At 41.6% G+C, this 23,386-nt stretch overlaps 2 protein-coding genes across 4 annotated transcripts in view; one reads left to right on the plus strand and one right to left on the minus strand.

Annotated features, from left to right (window-relative positions):
• Positions 1-14: 14 nt before the first annotated feature.
• On the minus strand, positions 15-10,205 carry LOC120429650 (zinc finger protein on ecdysone puffs-like). 2 transcript variants are annotated; one of them, XM_039594676.2, is made up of 6 exons: positions 10,021-10,205; positions 9,564-9,869; positions 8,867-8,923; positions 6,892-7,481; positions 1,538-2,069; positions 15-1,475 (listed from the first exon to the last, which is right to left on the minus strand). In XM_039594676.2, exons 1-6 carry the CDS (start codon positions 10,030-10,032, stop codon positions 246-248), a joined length of 2,727 nt encoding a protein of 908 aa, XP_039450610.1. In that variant the 5' UTR covers positions 10,033-10,205; the 3' UTR covers positions 15-245. The 2 variants fall into 2 exon arrangements, with proteins under 2 accessions (XP_039450610.1, XP_039450609.1); XM_039594675.2 differs by having other exon boundaries at positions 8,867-8,938.
• Positions 10,206-17,490: 7,285 nt separating this feature from the next.
• Positions 17,491-23,386, plus strand: part of LOC120422430 (midnolin homolog) — a 330,394-nt gene continuing 324,498 nt past the window's right edge. Inside the window, exons 1-3 of one of the 2 annotated variants that reach the window (XM_052710974.1) lie at positions 17,491-18,345; positions 18,563-18,665; positions 22,651-23,194. In XM_052710974.1, the coding sequence (XP_052566934.1) occupies positions 22,811-23,194 (384 nt within the window). In that variant the 5' untranslated portion in view covers positions 17,491-18,345; positions 18,563-18,665; positions 22,651-22,810. Of the gene's footprint in view, positions 18,666-22,650; positions 23,195-23,386 lie in introns of both variants that reach the window. The other variant, XM_052710973.1, reaches the window with a different exon arrangement.

The following is a 23,386-nucleotide window of genomic DNA, read 5'->3' on the forward strand; positions in this document are numbered from 1 at the left end:
TTAACTACCTGGTCTGCTATTTATTATCATTTATTTCAGTTGTGAAGTTTTAGCTGAACTTTGCTCGACAACACTTTAATGTTTATTTTAAACTGGGTATTCGTGCCGTTTTGCCTACCCAGGAGCGCGCCGGCTGCAACGTCTATGTAGTAAAGGTATGTTGGAAATTTAAAAATTAAAACACTTGTGTTACACAATGAAAACTTTGTCAGAGCGTGCAAACACACATGATGACTACTCTCGGCTTAAGCATCGGCCTTGACTTCCTTCTCTGCGGCGGCCACGCCACCGTTGGCATCGCCGTTGGTGGCCTTCTTGACCGCTGCGGCGCCCGCTTTCTTTTCCGTGTTTGCTGACGCCGGTGTGACCGGAACTTCCACCACGTCATCATCCGCAACAACGCTGCTGCTGCTGGCCGGTTCGACGCCGTTCTTTTCCGTGTGCTTGAACTTGTCGTACCGCTCCGAGCTGGCCTTCTCTTCGTCTTCCTCCTCTTCGGCGTCCTCGGTCGGATTGCTGACCTCGCGCAGCAGATCGCCCAGATCGTTGTCGACCACCTCCCACAGCTGGTCCTCGTTGGCGGTTTCCTCCTTCTTTTCCGAGTCGTCGCCCTTTTTGTCCGATTTGGCCGAGGCGTCCGCCTTTTCACTGGAATCCGCTTCCGACGTGACCGATGCGTCGCCCTTTTTGGCGTCCTTTTTAGCCTTGGCGTCGGTCAGCTTCTTCTTGTGGATGCGTTCGGCGCGCATTCGCAGCTTCTTGTCCTCGCGCTGGCGGATGTACAACCGCAGATGGGCCCGGTTCTTGCAGTGAGCCTTCAGCATCTTCTCCGGATCGTCGCGCCGGGGCAGGTACATGTTGCACAGGTCACAGTACTGCACCTCCACCTTCTTGACATGTTCCGCCCCAATGATGACCGTGTCATCGTCAACGCCATCACTATCGTCCTCATCGTCGTCGGTTCCCGGCCGTCCGGCGGATCCATCCTTCTTGGGCGTCGAAGCGTTATCCTTGCCGGTGTCGATAGTCGGTTCGTCAACGTTGCCCACCTCATCGACCGTGGTAAAGTTCTCCAGGTCGATTTCCGTTCCGGCGTCCTCGTCTTCCTTGGCAGCGGCCGCGTACCGCTCGACGCGGGCCTTAAACTTGAGATGTTCCAGCGAGCAACGGTGCGCCTCGTACGCCATCGGACTCTTGAAGCCGATCTTGCACGTCGCGCAGTACGGCATCAGGAACCGCTTCATCTCCTTGTGGCCGTCGGACTTCTGGTGGACCGTCTTGGGCTGGCGGAAGTTGAGCTGACACAGCGGACAGTACGACGACTTTTGCTCGCTATCGGCATCAACCTTTTCGTCCTCCTCCTTCTGGGCAACACGCTGCTTCTGGCGCATCTCCATCAGCTTGTCGCGGGTCTTGCCGGCCAGTCGACGCATGGCGGCCTTGTGCAGTCCACGGAACAGATGATTTTGATACTCCTACAATGTAAATTACGAATTGTTAATAACTCTACTAAACAAACACCATCCAACAAGCTTACCTTAAAGTGAATACACTTGGTTCCGCAGTGACAGCAGCTCAGCTTGATGTACGACGAGTTCCGGTACTTGGTGGTAATCCGGGTGTCCTTCTTCTTCTTATCCCCACCATCCTCGCTCGCCGGTGACCCTTTAGCCTTAACGACCTTCTTAGCAGCGGCCACCTTCTTCGGCGTAGTCGGAGCGTCCTTCTTCTCCTCGTCCCCCTCGCCAACCTCTTCCGACTTGTCCGCCTTTTCAGCCACTCCACCTGCTTCTTTTTCCTCGTCCCCACCCTCTTCCCCGTCACCACCACCGTCCTGGGACTTGTCCGCCTTCTCGGACACCTCCTTGTCCGCGTCTTCCGGCTCCTCCTCGCTGTCCTCCAGATCCTGCTTGGAGTCCTCGCCATCGGCAACCGTGGTGTCCTTGTCGTCATCAACGTCCTCTTCTTCCTCCTCCTCCTCTTCGTCGTCCTCCTCGCCTTCGTTCTCGGTCGTCTGGTCATCGTCGTCCAGCTCCTTGGCGGCCGCGAGGGCGCGCTTGATGAGTGCTCTGCGAGTTGCGGGGGGAGAAAGGAGTTCATGAAATAGGTATACAATTTACTGAAACATGGTTTTTCGCTGACCATGAAGCTTCATTTTTACACCAGGAAGACCCAAATTCTCAGTAGACGTTTTTATTAATAAGCTATTTAATTTAATTTTCAAATAAGTCATCTTGCTAAACTATCCTGAATCGTTTGGAAAAGTTGTACGATCTTTGAGACCGACTCCTGAACCGTATTTCAATACCATACCAAACAGCTTAGCGTGCAGTTCATGGTTCATGCTTCATGACGCGTTGCACTCGAGTCTGGTGTCGTTATCGGCAGTTACCAGCGATCCCAAGTTCACGAACTCGCTCACCCACACTTCAAGTTGGTTTAAACACTTTTCAATTATGTCAATGTCGTCGGCATAAGCAAGAAGTTGAACTGACCTGTTGTCTCGTGTCGATACCCGCTCTTCGAACCATGCCAATCAGCATAGCGCACCATCTACGCGTGCTGTGGCAAGAAGACGCATCTCTCTTTCTCGATCTTACGCTGCTACTCTACAATTTTCCAGTGTGCGCGCGGTTTCCCTGCTCTTCTGCCAGTCAGACGTCTATTCATGGCCGATCTGAGGCTCCCGAGCCTCGCCTGGGTGGCGATGGTCGGTTCTTCAAGAAACGCGTGCAGTTCGTGGCTTCGTCTTCGCCACACTCCGTCAGACACCTGCACTCCACCGTAGATCGTTCGTAACACCTTCCGTTCGAAAACTCCAAGGGCACGTTCGTCTTCCTGCCGCATCGTCCAGGTCTCGTGGCCATTGAGGACTCCCGGTCTAATCAGTGTATTGTGTACATCGTCAACTTCGTGCGGCATTGTACTCAATCCGGTGTGAGGGTAATCCGGAGTACGCAAGATTCCCAGCAAAATACGAGCCCAGATCTCTTTGCTGGTGTCGTTGTCGGCGGTTACCAGCGATCCCAAGTACACGAACACGCTCACCTCCTCCAACACATCACTATCCACAGTTAGAGGGGTGAGATTTGGGGAGCCGACGTCCTTCGATCCCCTTCCTCTCATGTACTTTGTCTTCGTCGTATTCATGCCAAGTCCTACACGTGCTCGGACAACCTGCGGGTCATGAGCTGTCTCCAGATGCGTTGCCGTCTAACGCGGTTCTGGGCTGCTTCTCTCCAATTCCGACTCGGAACTCCAACACTTTCCAGATCTTCCTCCACTTGGTTTTACCGTGCACGTTGCGCCCCCCTCCGCCGCGTTCCAACCGGTTCCGAATTGAACACCAACTTTACCGGATTAATTGTCCGATTCCGAAGACTTCAAGCGCTTGCAGGTCCTCCTCGAGCATCGTCCACGTCTCGTGCCTGTAGAGGACGACCGGTTTTATCAGCGTTTCGTACATGGTGCACTTTGTACGTCGGGAAAGATGAACAGACCGTAGGGTCTTGTGGAGTCGATAGTAGGCACGACTACCGGTAATGATGCGCTTCCGAATTTCTCTGCTGCAGTTGTTGTCCGACGTCACCAACGATCCGAGGTACACAAACTCCTCCACGACCTCGTCCCCGTCGACCGTCACGCTCGGTCTTATGCGAGTCTTGAGAGACTCGGTTCCTCTTGCCAGCAGATACTTCGTCTTCGCAACATTCACCTTCAATCCAACCTTCTCCGCTTCCCGCTCCAATTCGGTGTACCTCCTAGCCACCTCGGGTGGGGCTTTAGCCCGAAGCCCACCCCCTGGCTACGGGCCTGTCTTTCACCGTCTCCAGGTGACGACATTTCTCGAGGATTTGTCGGAGAAAAAATATTTGATCCATGATAGCGTGCGCTCCAGCCCGTTTGGTAGGACCCCACAACCGTGATGCCGCGGTAGTTTCCGCAGTCTAGCTCATCGCCCTTTTTGTAGATGGGACACACGACACCATCCATCCATTCATACGGTAGCTTCTCCTCCCAGATCTTGGAAATCACACAGTGAAGCGCCCTCGCCAGTTTCTCTCCTCCATATTTGAAGAGCTCACCGGGTAACCGATCCTTGCCGGCAGCTCTGTTGTTCTTCAGCTTCCTGATCTCCCTCTTCACCGTCTCCAGATCAGGTGCTGGGAACTGTTCATCAGCTGTGGGCGCTCCAAGTTTGACTTCAACGCCGTCTCCATTCGCTTCATCGCCGTTGAAGAAATCGTTGAAGTACTGCTTCCACCTGTCCAACACTTCGCTCTTGTTTACGTTCAGGTGCCCCTCGTTGTCCCTGCACACGTCGGCTCGCGGAACGAAGTCTTTCCTCCATTCAGACTTTCGAAATCACCAAGTGGATTGACCTACCCAACAGCTCTCCACCATATTTGAAGAGCTCGCCGGGTAACCGATCAGCCTTCCTCCCTCTTTGCTGTCTCCAGATCAGGTGCCGGGAAGTTTTGGTCAGCTTCAAAGCCGCTGAATAGCCATTGAGGTGCTCGTTGAAGAACTGCTGCCACCTATCCAACCTCTCGCCTTTGTAAAGTAAAAAGTAAATCTTTCCCAGTTCCTGAGGGGAACACCCTTGAAGAGTATCGGGCCGGCATTTACAAAGCGGATTCAGTGGCAGTTTTTCACTCAACTAATGTTAACATTCCATAGGTCGCCTTCCTAAGGTGTCGTTGATAAGGTCCAGCTTGTGACGATGCACTACCTTCCCTTTACTAAGCAGTCGAATCCAGAAGAGAAACGATCACCAGTTGTGTTGGTCCTAGCCGGGATTTAAACCCCGATCTTCCGCTTACGAGGCGGAAGCGTTACCACTAAGCTACGTGGCTCGGTCGCCTTTGTCCATGAGAAGAAATCAGCCGGCGTCCCGACACGTGTTGGCTTGCCGGGAACGTTTAACCTTCTCGTAGAACTTCCGCGTCAGTTGCTCTATTTCGGCCTTCTTTAGCTTGAAGATCGTGTTCTGCTGTTTCAGCGCTTATTTGTATTGTGCCACGGTCTCGTCGGTTGCGGCTCGTCGAACTAGCGCTGTTTTCCGACTATCCCAGGAACACTCCCCATTCAAAACCAAGTTGTTTGATATGTCACACGATTATTTAATGATGTTTGCCCGATACGGTTCCGGATGCGGCCACCAGTGATTTGCAGGACCGATCTCAAGGGTCGTACGGTTTTTACCAATGTTTCAGGATAGTTTAGCAAGTCAATTGAATGAAAAACGTAGTTAAATAGCTTATTTATGAATGCATCTGACGAGGATTCCAAAAATTACGATTCACAAAGCGGCCAGACCTACTACGTAAAATCAGGGTGACCACTCAAATTCCATTTTCGAATTCCCGACTTTTTCCCGACTTTTTCCAGACTTTTCCAAAATGCTTAAATAATAGGCATTTCTTATCTAAAGAATGATTTCAAACAAAAAAAACTTATTATAAGAAAAGTCAATTAAGCACCGAAAAAAAATCTAAATGAATTTAACAAAATCCAACTATAGGCATTTTTTGTAAATACACAGACAAAACAAAAAATAAAAAAAAATCAAAAATGGAAATTCATTATTATGATTCAGAGTAGAAACACAAACAATTAGTCTTTGAAAAAATAATCGAAAGTTCAATTGTTATAACTTTCAAGTTATTTTTTAAACTGGCAAACGTATAGTTTTTGATACTTCGTTTCAACTAGAAATGACAAAAAGTTAAAGATAACTGAACTTGAAATTTCGTTCTTATTTTTATATAAACTTCATCATAATTTTAAACCAAAGAATGATTAAAACATAATTGCTGTTATTATTCATTCAAAGGATTTAGGATTTCATAAAATAATATTTTTGCGAAGTTCCCTTTTAAGTTTTGTAATTTTTGATATTGATTTTTTTAATCAATGTTAATTTATCTTGTGTTCAGTATTTAACTGTTTTTTCCATGAAAATTCAGTTTGATATGATTTTATGTTTTCCCACTTATTTTAAGCAAAATGTTTGAAGAAACAATTTTTAAATAATTTTGCAATAACTCAACATTTCTTGGATTATTTTTTTGCAATTTCAATATTTTCTTTATGTTTTCAAAACGTAAAAAAGTTTTTCAATTTTGGATTTTATTCGATATTTAAGTTTTCCGAAAACTGAAAATCAAGCTTTATCAAGGTAATTTACCCATACTCACAAACAAAATTCAAGAGCAACATTTGAAAAAAAAAACATATTTTAAATTACCTAATGAATTTAGTTTAACAATTAAAAATATTTACAAAAAAAAATCCATTGCCAAACTTAAGTTGGAATCAGTTTTCGAATATTCAATCTATTGACAAAATGAAATATGTAGAATTATAACTCTAAGCTGGCCATTAGGCTCTATTTTTATATTAGTTTTTCATTAACGTCACCTCTTGTTTGATAAACAAAAATTAATAAAGATCATTTGATTCATAAAAAATATTATGAAAATCTGTGTCAAAGGCATACAATATTCATTAAGATTTTGAATGTCTTGAACAGCTGTTCAAGCTGTTCCATACTTAAATATATTGAAATAGTGAAAAGAACCTCCAATTTTAAGTAAGTTACTAAAGCAGAATTGAGTGAATTCAATTTGAAAATTGTACAAAATATAACAAAATAATTCAAGTGTTAAAAAATAATTTTCAAACAAGTATGCTTAGAATTCCCGACTTTTCCCGACTTTTTGACAAAAAATCATAAATTCCCGACTTTTTCCCGATTTTTTGCGGATTTTTGCGAATTCCCGACTTTTTCCCGACTTTCCCGATTTCCCGACTTGAGTGGCCACCCTGCGTAAAATTCATCGCAAATACGCTTCGTTGAATTGAAACAAGTTTAAACAGGGTACTTACTTCTTCGACACCCCGGTCGTGTCCAGCGTGCGCTTAGTGATCCGGCCGCTGCCCACCCCGTCCCGGCGCACCGGCGGGAACCGCCGCGTCCGAATTGGCATAATCTCGCGCCGTGTGTTGAACCGGCTGGTCAGGATGCCACCCCGGCGCCCATCGCTCCTGAAACGACTCGTTAGCCTACCACCCCGCATACCGGTCGGTGGCCCACCCGGCCCCCGTCGCATCAGATGCGGCGGCAACGTCGACCGTGGCCCCCCGCCGGAACTGCGCAGCGAGCTGGAGCTTCCGCGTGAAATCCTCGGCGGACCCATCGAGCGCGGCGGTCCCATCGAATCGCGCGACTTGTCACCGCCGCCAACTCCGCCTCCTCCGCGGCCCCGGCTGCTGCTGCGGTTATCAAACCGTTCGCTCGAGCCTCCTCCGCCGCCCGACGACGAGTGGTGATCATTGCCGGCGCTGGCCCCGCCACTGCTGTTGCGTTTGTCGTAGGACGACGAGCTGTCATGGTACCGACCGGAGGAGCTTCCGTCGCGGCCACGATGGTAATTGCCGCCGTCACCTCCGGCACTGTAATCTCGCCGGCCGCCTCCCTGCGCGCGATTGGTTGTATTCAGTTGGTGTTGTTGTTTGTGGTTGTTCCGTTGTTTGCAGCGTTAATTCAACGTAGAAGCGTACGATTTCAGACGCAAAGTCGTCGTATCGCGTGTAATTTCACATACAGGAGAAATTTCAAAGTTGATGAAGATTGAGGTTGAGAAATTAGTATCAATGGGATTGTTTGAGGTTGGTTTGGTATTTTATAGATTTTTATTTTATTTTTGGTATTTTTGTTTCGTGGTAGAGGTGCTAAGATGTGAGCTTTTTGGTAGCAGTTTATATGTTTCTGATTTCGCTAAAGATTAAAACAGACTCGTCGGAACGCCGGATGTGCAGCAGCAGAAGCAGCTCTTTCGGCTGGCTTGCTCTACAAGGGCGGACGACTTGACCGATTCGGCCAACACGCAACGCAGAAGAAAACAAAGAGACAACGGTCTGCTGTGCACCGTTCGGCAAAGTTCGTTTCTTGATCTTGTCAAATGGTGGAAAGTATGATTTCGCTCTGGTTGATTTGCTTCACGTCCCCCTGAGAATGCACACTGCACTGCAACACCTTGGTCTTGCTCCGGGTTCTCCGGGTCAATTCTATCGCGTTCTCGCTCGCTCTCTCGCGCCCACACACAACCCTCGATGATGATCTTTCTATAGGCAGGAGACAACACACAAACTAGACTCGTCCAAGGAGATTGCTCTCTTCGAGTTCGTCGTCAATTGCAACGGTATTCGTGACACTCTCGTCCTACAGCTTCGCTCTCTCTCTTTTTGTAAAAATCTTTGTTAAAAAAATCTTGCATCGTTCAAATGATCACTTCACGCACGCAGCTTCGCCGACTTGTCCTTCCGTGAGCAACACCACCCCTTGAAGATAAAACCTGACGCAATCAGAAGCTTCTGACTTCCGTCTACAACTTGATTCTTCTTCCTGTGACTGCAACTTCCGGAGTTGATCGCGCGTTCGTGCTCTGAAACAAAACTTCCTCCAGCTTTCTCTCTCTCTCTTTTCTAGTGGTTTGATTTCACCGAAAACGCGCTTTCGCTTCAGAGAAGCCTTCCATCGCATCTTTTAGGTCGCTCTCTCAGGCTTTCATGGCTTGCATAGAGGAAGCGTGTATGTGAAAATAGTTCATACTATCTGTGTTCTAATTCTCTTCTAGTGGGATTGGTTTTCAATTATGGATTTTTGAGAAGGTACAGTAAACAGAAAAAATAGATTAGCATAGAAGGGTAAATCGATTGGCAAATTAATAGGACAGATTCTTTTCTTTTGCTGAGTGTTAACGGGGGTAAATCTTAAAGAAATCAGTACTGGTTGTTTTGTTTCTGTTTGCACTCGGCAAACGCAATAGATGATACCTACTAGATAGTGAGACGCAATTACCTGCGAATGGTCCGCGCGAGGGCGCTTCCGGTCCGGCGAGCGACGATCCCGGTTATCCTGAGGAAAATATTCCTTGATTAAAAGTTGTCTCACTGTTCCAAAACCAGCTTTTCCCAAACACGGACTTCACAGTCAAGCATCAAAGCCCTTTCCAATACTTTAACAACTCGTTGAATGTTCACTTTGTTGTTCTCACTGATCTAACCTGAAAGCATTCCACTTCCCTGCTATTTTTCTGATCGTTTCTCCTCTGATCGCCTTTATAGATTTATGGATCAAAATTCTGAAACATGGTTAATGCGTTTGCAACACCAATACATAACTCTTTGATTAATGTGGTTTTCGGCTTTATCAATGATTTTTATAACATTGCACGGCTTCTGTTGTATGTTTGGCACCATCCAATATGGTGTTATGTCTGGTCACAGCCGGCCTATCAGACAAAATCCGGGTATTTCCAGGATTTCACGAACATCTCTGCTGTCCTCTATTTCCAGTTGGAGTATCAATCGTGGTAAATGGAACTGGCTGCGTACTTCTACAATGACTTGGCTCTTATTTGTCTATGCCCAGCCACTGCATCTTTGCTCCCGAGGCTACTCGATTACGACGTCGGTGTTTGGGAAATGCATTTCGTCCTCACTCCAAATCGATACATTGGCAATTGCGTAACAATTTTCCCGCAACATCAACCAACCTTGTACGAATCGTTTCGCTTGTAGTGTCCGCCGCCCCCTCCACTTCCGGGGCGCGTGTCCTGACGCGAGTACCGGTTGTTGTCGTACCGGGACGAGCGATTATCGTTGTACGAGCTGCTGTTCCCTCCGCCCCCACCACCGCTGTACCGATTCCGCGAATTGTCCCGATCATTATAGCTGCCGCCGTGATGATAACCTCCACCACCGCCTCCGCGGTACGAGCTACCCCCACGGGAACCTCCCCGGCTGTGGGAGTACCCTCCGCGACCCCCGCCACGATTCATCTGGCCGGAACGATAATTCGGCTAGAAAGAAGCAAACGAAAAAAAAAAATGTTTTGAAAAACCGCTACGCCTACTCGGCCGGTTCCCGTTCGTTTCGACGCGCGCCTCCACTTTTTTTTCTTCCAAAGATGGCGTCGACCGGGTGGTCCAAGCACCGCAAAACTTTATTTACCTGGAAAACCATCCCGAAAACGCGGTGCGAGCCTTGAAAACTATCACTTTTTGTAGCTTGCCAACTGGGACACACTTTGCACTAGTTTTTCCTTGAGTTTAGTACGTTTTTGCAACGATTTTCTCGCAAATAACACGCTCCCACAGAAATGGCTGCCGTGCCTCGGAAAAGTTTGGCAAATTTTCAAAGCACCGCGGCGCGGCGGCGAAGAAGATCCCAAAACCAAAGTTGACAGCTGTCAGCTAGGGGGTAGATTGTGAAAAGTGCCACAGGCTACCAAACAAGATGAACTGTGAACATTTGTGGATCGTTTTCTGGAGGAAAATAGGGTCATACATTTTTGTTAAAATGACAGTTTTTCCATACAAGTCTCCATAATTTTTTTTTTCGGGTTGATCATACAAAATGGGACCGGGTCCGGTGGTGTAGGGGCTAACGTGGTAGCCTCTCACCCCAGTAAGGCCTGGGTTTAATCCCAGACGGACCCAGTGGCATTTTTCGAGACAAGGTTTGCCTGATCACGCCTTCTATCTGATGGGGAAGTCAAACGTCCATTTGCGTAAAAGAGGTTTTGGGTGAATTACCACGCATAACCTCCGGACGCAAAAACAGGTTTCAGAGAAAAGAAGTTTTGAAAAAAAAATAATCAAAATTGCAGAAAAAAAAATGTTTTTGAGAGCTGAATTGGGTCCTAAAATGAAGCTTAGATTGCTGATATTATTGTTTACAGCGATAAAGCTTATTTTTCTGAGTAGAATGACCCTTTGTACGACCACAAAGAGTTTAAAATGGATTTTTAAATCAATTTGGAAAAATTAACCTCGTGGTCCTTCTTGACAGAAAAGTTCCTACTTGACAGCTCGTTCCAAGGGGACCATAGTTAATCCATCGAAAAAATGTTGTCTTGTCAATCTTTAAAAAGCATTGGAAAAAAGAACTCTTAAAATTTTTGAAAATTTATGGGTTGGAAGTTTTACTTGTTTTATGTGACTTTGGCAATGTTTTAGAAATTGAAATTTTTTAGGGGTCAACATTGGCTGTGTTTTTTTTTACTATCATTTCCTATATTTTAAGTAAAAAAAAGTATCGTCAACTGGGGCGAATTGGGACACATGGGGCGAATTGGGACAGCAGTTTTAACCATGGTTGGTTTCGGATAGAACACTGATAAAACTCAGACCAACAAAATGTGTACACCCATTTCCAAATTTAAAACCTTCAAGAATGCTCTAAACACTGCTGTCCCTATTCAGACTGTAGTCTCGATTCGCCCCAGCTGACGGGTTGCAGTAACTTTTCTAGTATCCCAGACTATGCCTCAACTATTTTTTTTACAATTTAAATGCTAATGGTGCCCTTTAATAGCAGAAAATGTGAAAAACAAGCAAAACATTGAAAAAGTGACTGTGAAAACATGAAAAAATTAGATAGGCAAGATGTAATGATAGGAGGAGGTAGAATAGGAAAAACACTATCAAAAACAAACATAAACTAGACAAGATAAAAGCAAATAAAAATGCTAAAAATGAAACAAGAAAAACATAAAACAAGAGAAGAAAAGTTTTTCGTAGAAAAAAAGATGCTCAAAACGACCTCCTGAACACGGGAAAAATACAAATTTTCGAAAAAAAAAATTTGGGCTGCTGAGGGTTAAATTTTTTCAACTGCTGAGAAAAGCAGAAAAACAAAAATTGTACATCATTTTCTTGAAATCATGTTTTAAGTGCTCTAAAATCTGCTGTTTCTATTCAGACTTCCGATGCACAACATTTGACAGTAATAAAATTATTTCATTTATCGAGTGATTTAAGGGGTTACCTAGGGGGTTACATACATGTAAATCGGCAAAAAATTCAGAGATTGGTTTGAGCACACACTTAAAATATTTTAATCTGTTTTCAGGGCATTTAAATATACATTTTTATCAATCAACAAAACCAGTTTGAAGACATTTGGTTGTATCGTTGCCGAGATATAGATTAGGGTGGGTCATTTTTTTCGAAAGTGCTCGGATCCGGCTGAAATAAAGTCCATCTAGTAGAGGGTACCCATAGGGACTCTCATACCAAATTTGAGCTCATTTGGTTGAAAACTGGCTTGTCGCTCGGGGGTTAAAGTTTACATGGAAATTACTATGGGAAATGTGTGATTTTACTTCAAACGCTCCTACAAGCTAAGCGACAATCTTTAGTCCAAGGAACATTTTTCTCTAAGGGTTCATGGTCATCCGTTCAACCCTGAGTTTGCGCATCGCAGATTTATCCGGCGACGCCGGAATCCATCGAAATCTCAGTTTTAACGGTCAACGCATGCTACGAAACTATGACAGAAGCATTGTTTGAATGAATGAAAAACCCGACGCCGAACGTCAACAAACAAAACTGGAAGCAATAAGTGAGGGGTTGCGCTCTCCCAACAAGGTGTTTTAACTTTAAAATATGGTAATAAAATTTAATAAGCAATTTTAAAATAAAATTCAGCTAAGCTCTGATGAGTCCAGTTTCAGATCAAGTGGAAGGGCTGCGACGATTCCGGAAACTCCTGGAAACCGGAGGAAAATCTCAACTGCCAGGATCTTCTGGAAAAACTGCGTGCGAGGAAGGCGAGAGAGGACACGTGGAGGTAGTTACGGTTGGACTTTATGGAGGGAAGCGGTTGGTCGACGCACAGGGTCAGCGGCAAAATTGTATGTAGACTTGTATGAAAAACTATGGCTTGGTTTGACATAGTAAAAAACATGGAAAAAGTTTCATCAAAATAGATTTTTTTTTAATTTATATTTATTTTGATTTGCTCTTCCATGTAGGGGAAGGTGGGGCAAGACGACCATATGGGGCAAGAGGAACAATCGCTCGTACGGCCGTAATTTTTACAATTTTGATTATTTCCAGTATGAGGAATTGTTGCTAGCAATGCAATTAGCTGATTCTACTACCACATAACCGCCAAAACGACGTGAACGCCACGGGGCATGAGATTTAATGAAGTTTTTTTCAAAACCTTTGTTTTCTTATAATATTTGGAAAGTACAAAATAAGGCTTAGGGTTCGATTTAAGGCTCATTTTATCAAAATGCTATTTTTCCTAGATCAGTAGTGTCCCTACCAATGACTTGCACCTATTATAAAGTATGATTTAACCACAGACAAACAGACGTGACTCTCCATACAAATAATTTTTGAAATTCATCGTCCTTCATCAAACCACCAAATCACGGCGACGCCAGCGCTACCTGGTGAGCTTATGCCGAAGCGCAGCCCAAACATACCAATACAAACCCCTTACTGTCATGTGTCATGTCAGTGTATGCGTGAGACAATCAAGCCTTAACGATTGTAAACATCAACAGCTGATTTAAATAATGTTGTTGTTGCTTATCGTCAGTAGGTACTCGATGAAATAAAAATAAAAATTAACACCGACGGCCGAAGATGACGGCCAAACCATGCGGCAGCATCAGCAACGACGCACCACAACCACAACGACAGAGACCAAACCACTGGTCCTCCCCGTTGCTCTCAAAAACATCCGCGTTTCGTTTCGAAACATCCGCGGGAAACGTGTCCACGGCGCAGTTAAGTTGCGTTAAACAGCAAAATGAGATGAAAAAAGTTGCAAAGATTCCAAAAAAACGCTGCCGCAAAATAGATCGACGCAACATCGCCAAAAAGCCAAAAGTACGACCAGCAGCAGCAATCTGAGCATCAGTTCACGAAGGATAAGCAGGTTGCTCCGAAAGAGATGACTTTACCACAGGGTCCGGCTTCCTCTGCAGTAGCGGGCGCCTCAGCAGCAGCCTCGATATCGACAGGCAGTTGAGTAGGCCTACCGGGCTACCGGGTTAATAGTGAGGCAAAGGGTATGTCCTCGCTAGTCAGCCGCTTATCTGACCCTGGTCGAAACTGCCCCAAACTTGTCCCGCAAAGCCTGGATTGTGGATCACCGTTAGAATTCCTGAATTCTATCATATTTTGTTTTGTTTTTATTTGATGCCACGTGCTCATGCTCAACTTTACAACAACAAAAACACATTACACACACTGAGGAAAGACGGGCGAGCTGTCACGACAGCAGCGCCATCAGCGCCGGGTGAGTGGATGCCGAAGCTAAATTGCATTTGAAATAACCGTTTTGGCTCGGTTATTGAAGGACGATGGTTCCGAACTCGAGTGTCCCGTCTGTTTGTCTGTGATTTAACTTTTGGCTATTTTTGTTGAGAGCTTTTAAAAAACTTTGTCCAGGTGGGGCAAGTGTACCATATGGATTTTTATTATGGAAAAAATACGAATTGCTGCAACATCATATTTTATTGGGAAATAAATACATAAAAGTACTTAAAAACTGCTAAACAATTGATAAAAAAAAAATTCCGTACAAAATATAGTGATATTATGAAAATTTCCTTTTTTTCATCTAAGTAATAATTTGTTTTTGTATAAACGATCAATTTTTTAGTAAAATATTATTAATTAATCTAAAAATTAAAGAAACGTTTCAAATACATTCTAATCTGATGTACCTAAGTGATAACAGTTCAATTGTTAGCAAATTAACATGTTATTTCATGCATTGTTCCTCTTGCCCCAACGGGTTGTTCGTCTTGCCCCACTAGTTGAGAAGAACGTACGGAAAATCAATTTTTTTAAAATCATTTTTTTACATTAAAAAACAGGATTTTTTAAAAACTTCTTCTATCAAAGTCTTAGTCAAGACCTGGAATAAGATGATTATAAAAAAATCCGACAGATTTTTAACGTTTTTGATGGGTTATAACGAGCATTTCCTTAGCTTGTTACACTTGCCCCACTTTCCCCTACATTCATTCAGTTAAAATATTATTGAGTGTCCAATCACAATCGATGACTTTTCACCTCAATTTTAAATACAAGCAACTTTCATTTATTCATGAAATATTGTAGCTTTCGCTATTCAGTGATTTCAAATGTAGGAGGTCCTACATGTACAAAAGGGAAAAGGGATACCTTAAAACTAACTTATAAACTATATAAAGAGCGGATCAATGCAGCTGAAGACTGCAATGATTTTTGTCGAAATGCATCAATTATCTTATTGGACATAACATCCAAAGTGTCAACTTCGGCTAATTGATGAAGTTCACTGGTGCTGAACCAGGGAGGAAGTTTCAGAATCATTTTCAGAATTTTGTTCTGAATCCTCTGAAGTTTTTTCTTCCTGGTTAAGCAACAGCTTGTCCAGATCGGCACAGCATAAAGCATGGCAAGTCTGAAAATTTGTTTATAAATCAACAGTTTATTCTTGAGACAAAGTCTAGAATTCCTGTTTATAAGTGGATACAAACATTTAATATATTTGTTACATTTAACCTGGATACTTTCAATGTGATCCTTGTAAGTAAGGTTTTTGTCAAAAGCAAGTCCAAGATATTTCACTTGATCCTCCCACTTTAAATTTACCTCCGATGACTTTTTGGTTTAAGAAAATCAGCCCTTGGTTTGTGAGGGAAAATAATAAGTTGAGTTTTTGCAGCATTTTGAGTAATTTTCCATTCTTTCAAATAAGAATTGAAAATATCCAAGCTTTTTTGTAATCTTCTTGTGATGACACGAAGGCTTCTTCTACCTTTGGCGGAGATGCTTGTATCATCAGCAAAAAGTGATTTCTGACATCCTGGGGGCAAATCAGGCAAGTCAGAAGTAAAAATATTGTATAAAATTGGACCTAAAATGCTTCCTTGAGGGACGCCAGCACGTACAGGTAGTTGATCAGATTTGCTATTCTGATAACATACCTGCAGAGTCCGATCCGTCAAATAATTTTGGATAATTTTCACGATATAAATCGGAAAATTAAACCTTTTTAATTTCGCAATCAAACCTTTATGCCAAACACTGTCAAATGCTTTTTCTATGTCTAGAAGAGCAGCACCAGTAGAATAGCCCTCAGATTTGTTGCTTCGAATCAAATTTGAAATTCATCAAAATAGATGAAATACAGGATAAAAAATGAATTTCGTAAACTTAGAGAGTTACTTCAGTTACCGAAAAATAAATATTCCCGAAATTGATAAATTTGCAATTTTGCAATGGATTAGTTATACAGTCCAGGCTCGATTATTCAAAGTTCTCACACAAAATTTCACTTCAATTTAAGTTTTTATTCTTAAAAAAAAAATCATATCTAAGAATCCTGTTAATGAAACTCCACCATTTTAGATATGTTTTGTAAAATTGTTCGAGGAATGTGGTTTTTACGAAAATTACGAAATGCTACCGTAACACGGCTAAGGTCACCCTTAAATACGGGTCTAATTATTTCGGCCTCAATCGAAAAACTATTTTTTCGAATCATGCTATTTTCGTGGGGAATCGCTTATTTTATTCTATTATTAATTTGATCACCGAAATCAAATATTTCCACCAATCTACCTTCTCAAAATTTCAAAAACTTTATTCTAAAATTTGTGTCAGTTTTCACCGAAACAGACGGATTTAAATTAAATAATATTTTCTTATTTTGGGTTATCGAGCTCAAATATGTCCCCAGAAATAGGCAATCAACCATTCCAAATTGACTTTTATGTTAAAACGAGAAAAAAAATCACCATGATTCGATTACCCTAAGTCCTTGAGAAACCTAATTGAAGCTTCGGATATCCGGGATCGTTGCGAACCCGGACTTTAAAGTGATTTAGAATTTTTAAATCCAAGGCGTGATAAAATATTGAAAAAACGCATTTTTAAATTTAATAGAGAATCAACCATTCAAATTTTACTGAAATGGGGTCGCAAAATTCGAATTTGATGTTAAAAGTAAAAGAAAATAAAAAATACGAAAAAAATGTTTTTGTCCATGAATCGATTATCAGAAGTCTCATAAAAACCTTCGGATAATCGAAACTACGGATAATCGAGGTTTCGGATACTCGAGTCTGGATTGTACTAAACACGAAGATATGATTTTGTTTTCATAAAGTTTTCATAAAAACTCTAGCATCATTGGATTTTTCCTAAATCAGTGCGCTCAAAATTTGTAAAGCGAATTTAAAAAGAGGAGGGAAATAAGCATTGAAAAATATTTCCAACGGGTGAATAAAAAAGTAAAATTTAAAATTAGTATATGCTTTTTTGATGGTTCTTATCATAACCTAAACTTAATATAATAAAGGTTTCTACAAATGTAGATGCCTAACAGAAATTGTACCAAACTTTGTCAATGAAAAATCTAAGAATGAAAAGAATGATAAAAAAATTACTGCAATCAAAATCCCAATCAAAATCCATTTAAACATGCTTCCAACGTCCAAAAGATCTCTCACGTTTTCGCGCCAAGATCGCTCTCTCGCTCTCGTTTACTCTCTCCCTCTCACGCGCTCAAATTCTCTTCGCACGCTCTCACGCCGGTCGCCGACTACGATGCAAAACACTGTGTTTTCTGCACGAGGCAGCGCGTCGCGACGTCGACATTGCACCATGCTTCTTCATTCGCCGTTTGGAGCGCGCCCGAGTAGGTTCTGTCCGTACACGTCTGTTGAAGTTTTGTCTGGTGAAGTTCTGCAGTGGTGAAACTCCGCGCGAGAATCCGTGATTTTATACAAAGTTTCAAGTTATTGTAGTGCACACACACAAAGGTTCGGATTGTCGTTCCGGTTCGTGGAACAGCCGCGGGTTTGGCGGGTGTCGAGTGACCGCCCGAGGAAGAATGTGCTGATTCGGTGAAGTTCTGAAGTTGCTTCTGGAGTTGCCGGAGACTGTGTGCGCGCGTGTGTTTCGGTACGCCGATTTTGGGGGCCTTGGCCACGGTTGGCCGGGTTTTGGCCATTTTTTTTTAAGGTTTCGTGGATGTTTTGTGATAAGGTCGCCAACAATCTCTGGAGAAGTGAGGCAACTCGGAGTTCGACAACTTTAGAAAACCGGAAGCCTTATCTTGATTGGAGAATCTCCGAAGAGTTGCAACAAAGTTGTCCCGCTTGAGTGGGTTCGAAGTCTAGTTTCGATCGGTTGACTTCCAGTGCAAACAACGCGAATGAATTGTGCAAATTTGAACCAGTGCGTGCCGCTTACTCCCTCAGTACACTGAGCAGAATCAACACGGTGAAAGAATGAAGTTGGAGTCACGAAAAGGGTTCAGCTTTGACAGCTTGTCAGCGGTACCGGCACAGAACAGCTGGTCCTGAAGTGCGTGTGACAATAGTAGAAAGTGTCTACGGGGGTCAACGCCGGATAAGACGAAGAAGATATCGAACGGTGAAGAATAATCAACGGTGAACCTGAACCAAGGTTAGAAGAGGCCGCCTTCCCAAGCTAGTGCAAGCCGTTTTTGGGGGTCTTCGACAGTGAAGTTTCGGTCGGTATTGCACAAACAAGTGGCCTTCCGTCGTCGTCGTCGTGTGGCTTTTCCTCTGTACTTGATACAGTTGGAACCTAATAGCTGTGCGTGTATTGGCGACTAGTGTGTGTATATTCGTGTGCGTTGTGTTTTTTATGTGATTCGCGGCTTTCGTGCTTTTTTATTATTTTTGTGTGTGTTTTTTTATATTTGTTGCAACACAAAACGCGACCAGACGAAGATCTATAACTTACCGTTCCGTCTGTACGAGGAGTTTCGACGAAGGCTGTTGTGGAGCGGTTTAAGTGTCAGCAGGCAGGCAGGCAGTGTTTAATCAGGTGAAGAAAGTCGTTTTCTATACAATTGCGAAAGCAATTTGAACACCTACAAACCTACGTGATAGATGCTTGTTCAAGCAAGCAATGTGGGGATCTGTGTTTGCAAACTTGATGTTTGTTCTGCATATGGGGACATTCTTTTCATAGTTGTGCATTTTAAATCCATCGTTATCTCGATAGATCAAAAATAGAAATAAATCTTCCAAAGCTTTATTCAAAAATGCATGTCGCATTATTTTTGTAATGTGATTTTTTTTTTGTATTTTTCAATGGGCAATAAAATCAAATGTTGAACAGATTTTGCCAAGATGCACACTTGAATGACGAAAATCCAGAGTCCAAAAAGTATTATTGCGATTCTGTTGTGAAACCACTTACTTTTCCTGACATTTTTTCTCATATTTTTTTTTATTAGGTCTTTTTCGGTACTGGGACCTGGTTAGGACCGAGTCGGCTTTTGTAATTACATTTTACTTAAAGCTAAGAGTAATTACAGAGGATCTTTTGTGTAAATGTTAGTGGGAGTTTTTCTCAAATTTTTGACTGACGAAACAGCATACTTTTCAACATTAAAATTAACAGTACTGGAAAGTTCAACTTATACTTGTCTAATATACACTTAAATATTGTATATTTTAATTTCATCAAAGATATAAATATATTTACAAACTTTTCTTAACATGCTGAAATGATTTTAAACGGAGTAAATTTCATTCTAAATTTTATTATTTACAACGATAAAGCTTATTTTTATCACCGCATAACACTTTGCATTTTTTTTTAAACTTTGAAAAAATAACTTTGTGCCCTTTCTTGACAGAAAGAATCTTGCTTGACAGCTCTTTTCAAGGCGAACATAGTTGATCCTTGGTAAATTGTATTTAAAGGGTACGAATATTATCATTGCCTTGATTTTTCGTTAGATGATATACATTTTTGTATGCAATATTTTCACAAAATTCTATCTACAAGTTGTTTAGAATAGTATCCTGCACGTGTTGATACTTTTTGGTTACAGTTTTCCTCTTCCTTGTAAAGCTATGGAAATCATCATTATAGGCTTAGTGAATTTTCACGCTCGAAATTTGGAAATTTCGCGGGGACCTCAATTTCAAAACACCAAATTTCACGCAAATTTTGCGGAACTTGAAAAATGTTATTGTAACTCTGAAAATCCTATGTTTAAATCACAGAAACTACTTTTTATGCTTCATTATACATTATTCTTCAATAAACTAAAACAAATCTTCCTTAAATTTGAATGCGACACAAAAAAAAATCCTCCTGGTTTTTGGATAGGCTCTATATTTATTTTGAAACAAAATGTAGGGTACGCGTATTCTCATTTACTGAAATGCTCTTATAATATTCGACTAATAAAGCTAAAATGTTTTCTATTATATCATTTTATATTCTATTTAATTTCATATCAAAGCAAGATTTAACAATCTTGTCCAGTCAAAATGAGTAAAATAAATTGGATTTTGTGCGACATTTAGCCCATTAAACATATTTTTTAAGGGTTTTAGCTTACTTTTCAAAAACTAAATTTAAAATCAATTTGCAAAAATAATATTATTTTTAACAAAATCGAAATTTTTATTCTAAATGAGAAAAGAAAACAAAAAAAGTAGTATTTTTTAACTTTCACGGGAATCCTTCACCCAAATAAACACATATAGTTAAAATTTAACAGGCAAAAAAAATATGTTTTAAAATGTGATTCCAAAAATAAACAATACTTTTCATACCTTGATTCTTTTAATTACATTTAAAACTATACATTTCAAATGAAATAGCAGTGAAATTTTTTATACAGCGAACGAAATACTGAGTTTAGTTAGTTTCTAAAAAAAAACTCAAAACTCTGAACATTTCTTCAAATGGTTCATTTCAACTTAACATACATAATATATTTAATTAAATAGTCTTTTTGGATGAAATATTTATAATTTCACGAATTTCACGCCGTCACGAAATCGTCAAAAATCACTAACCCTATATTGGTAATTAAACCAGGGTATTCACTCGCTTAATTCTACAGTAGTTCATAAGATTATTTTTATTCTTTTTTAAGTTTGAAAAAATATTTTGAGAAAAATCGTTACATTTTCACACAAACATAAAATTTCACGGGATTTCGCGGAAAATGCCAAATTTCGCGGATTTCACGCTGTCCGCGAAAACTTTAAATTTCACTTACCCTAATCATTAATCAATGATTGTTAAACAGGTATTCAATGATTGCTTCACAAAATTATATAAACTTTTTGTTTTGTTTCTAATGATTGCATATCAACTGTACGGGTGTTAAATTCATTTTCCATTTTTTTTATTGAATTGTTGAAATTCGGGCTTGTGATTTCAATGTTTATGTTTCTGTATTTTTTGCCCCCTTCGTTCTCACAGAAAAAAATCAATTCTCGTAATCGTAAATTGTGTTCATGAATTTAAGAACCACGAAGGAAAATTTATTCATGAGTATGGTGCATTTACACTTTAAAAATGAATATATTCTTTCGTGGTTCTCAAATTCATGAACACAATTCACGATTTCGAGAATTGTCTTTTTCCGTGCTCGACCAGAGCCGTGGGATTAAAATTATAAAAAAAATATTTGCATCGCCCTGATTATGTGATAAAGAATTACAAAATGTAACGAATTTTTTTCTGGTCACAATTTGTACGTTGTTAAATGTACTTAAATCAATTTACAATCGTTTACAAATATATTATGGAATGTTTTCATCCAAAAATTCATTTGAGTTATTATTTGAGGAGGTGTTGGTTAAACAAATAACTAAAATAACTAGTTTAAACTATTTTTTACCGATTGATCCGATTATCAATTAACTGATCAATTTTTTAATGATCTTGAAGATTGCATCGGAAAAGAATTTATTTCAAGAAAATTATGGTTTTGGTGGTTTGATTCGTTTTTTAACTTTACTAATGTTTTGAAATTTTGTTTGTTTAAATATCAGCGAATAGGCAAGAGATAATTTTTTTTAAAGGTTATGGAATAAAAAAGTGGCTCAAAACGACCACTGAATTAAGGAAAAATATGGGTAACTCTGATCACTTATCAGAGGTCAATTTTTCGTATCTCGTGAGAGTGGAGCGGTTGGACCCCTTTCATTTTTCTAGATTATTACTACACCCACAATTCAGAGTCGAGAGAATCTTTCCCTAAAATTTTGTTGAGGGCTCAGTGCCAAAATCGAAAGAATAATGCTACCAACTCACACCACAAAAACAAATGTGTTCATTCGTTTATTGAAACAATACATTTCCAACAAGTGTCATACATCGGATTCTGACCACTCCTTGGTCACCAAGCTGTGGTGGCCGAGGCAGTTAAGTCATTAGGTTAGTCTGTAAAAGGTCTCTGGTTCGATTCTCGAAGTCGACACTTTTTGTTTTGACGGATGAACTTTTTTTTTGCAAATGAACCTCGAGGGAATAATTCTCTCGCCCATCTGGAGCTGTGTTCTCTGTGTCCGTAAATGGTGCCACTTTTCTCTCGGCTTGAAGCCGCCCAGTTTTGTGGGTAAGACGCGTATTTTTCGTGATTTGTAGCTCGAAACCGTGAAGAGATAGAAATTTGGAGTCAAAGGTACTTTTGTGTGTAAAATTGAACGCTGAATTTGATGGCGTTCCCTGAAAACATATTTTGCATCAAAAAAGTTTAATAAAAAATAGTTTTAAAATCGCTGCCATTTTCCGTCACCCAACTGTAAAAAATCAAGGGACATGTCATTTAATGTATTTAATGGGAAATTTAATGTACTTTTCGAATCTGCAATAAACCAGAGAGGTATATTTTTGCTTAGAACAAAAATTTCCTTTTTTAAAATTACGTGTTTTTTTAAACTACTTTTTAGTGTCAAAAAATATTGATGGACGTATATAGAAAAACAATTAAAAACAAATAAATTACTTCATCTAACTAAATTCTACTTTTCTTTTTCCCTTTCTCTTGCAGTGCTCCGCCAACTTTCCCGTGTGTGTATTTCCGTGAAAAAAAAAAGTGCTCGCGAGTGTTGACTTCCGGTGAACCCCACTTCTACAATCGAACCAGATATTCTCCGCGTTCAAATGTCACCGTTCTAGGAAGACCACCAGCAACCGCCAAGTGTGTCGCAATGTCCAAAACGATCGAAACGCACCTGCAGAGCAACGAGGTCCGCATTCCGAAAAAGTCCTCCGGGACGGAATTCGACGTGTCCGCGACGGCTGCACCGTGCCAGTACTTTAAGAGTTCCTTCGCGCGGTCACTCTCGTTCAGCCAGGGTGGTCAGGGTCAGTACGGGGGGGACCAGAACCACTTTACCCGGTCGCTGGACTTTGAGGTCAACTACGGACTGTCCACCATTCCGGACGGCGGGGGTTCGTCCCAGACGACACCGTCGGCCTCGCCCGTCTTTGAGCCGCCCGAGCTGGGTGGGAGGACGACCAAAGTGAGCAACGGGATCTCCGCGGCCAACGGAGGGGTCGTCAAGACGCTGTGGAACTACGGCAAAGGATCGGTGAGTGGATTTCTGCGATAAGTAGTTTTAGATGAGACGAAGTCTTTCGTTCGAAGAACGTTGGATCGATTTCTACGTCGAAAAAAGTTCGTTTGATCAATCCTCAACTCCGCTGCAATTTTCCGCGCTCGATAACGACCGCTTCGACACACTTTCAAAAGATCACGTTCAACACATTTCGGGATGCACATT

The sequence above is a fragment of the Culex pipiens genome, chromosome 3 (assembly GCF_016801865.2).
Source record: "Culex pipiens pallens isolate TS chromosome 3, TS_CPP_V2, whole genome shotgun sequence".
In the NCBI taxonomy this organism is placed as follows: Eukaryota; Metazoa; Arthropoda; class Insecta; order Diptera; family Culicidae; genus Culex; species Culex pipiens.

Bases quoted from the DNA above. Each gene is read 5' to 3' on its own strand.
- LOC120429650 (XM_039594675.2), bottom strand. The intron at 8,939-9,563 runs GTTGGTTGATGT...CTTTTAATCAAG, and splicing joins AGCGAAACGATTCGTACAAG to GAATATTTTCCTCAGGATAA. The intron at 2,070-6,891 runs GTAAGTACCCTG...CGCAACTCGCAG, and splicing joins ACGACCGGGGTGTCGAAGAA to AGCACTCATCAAGCGCGCCC.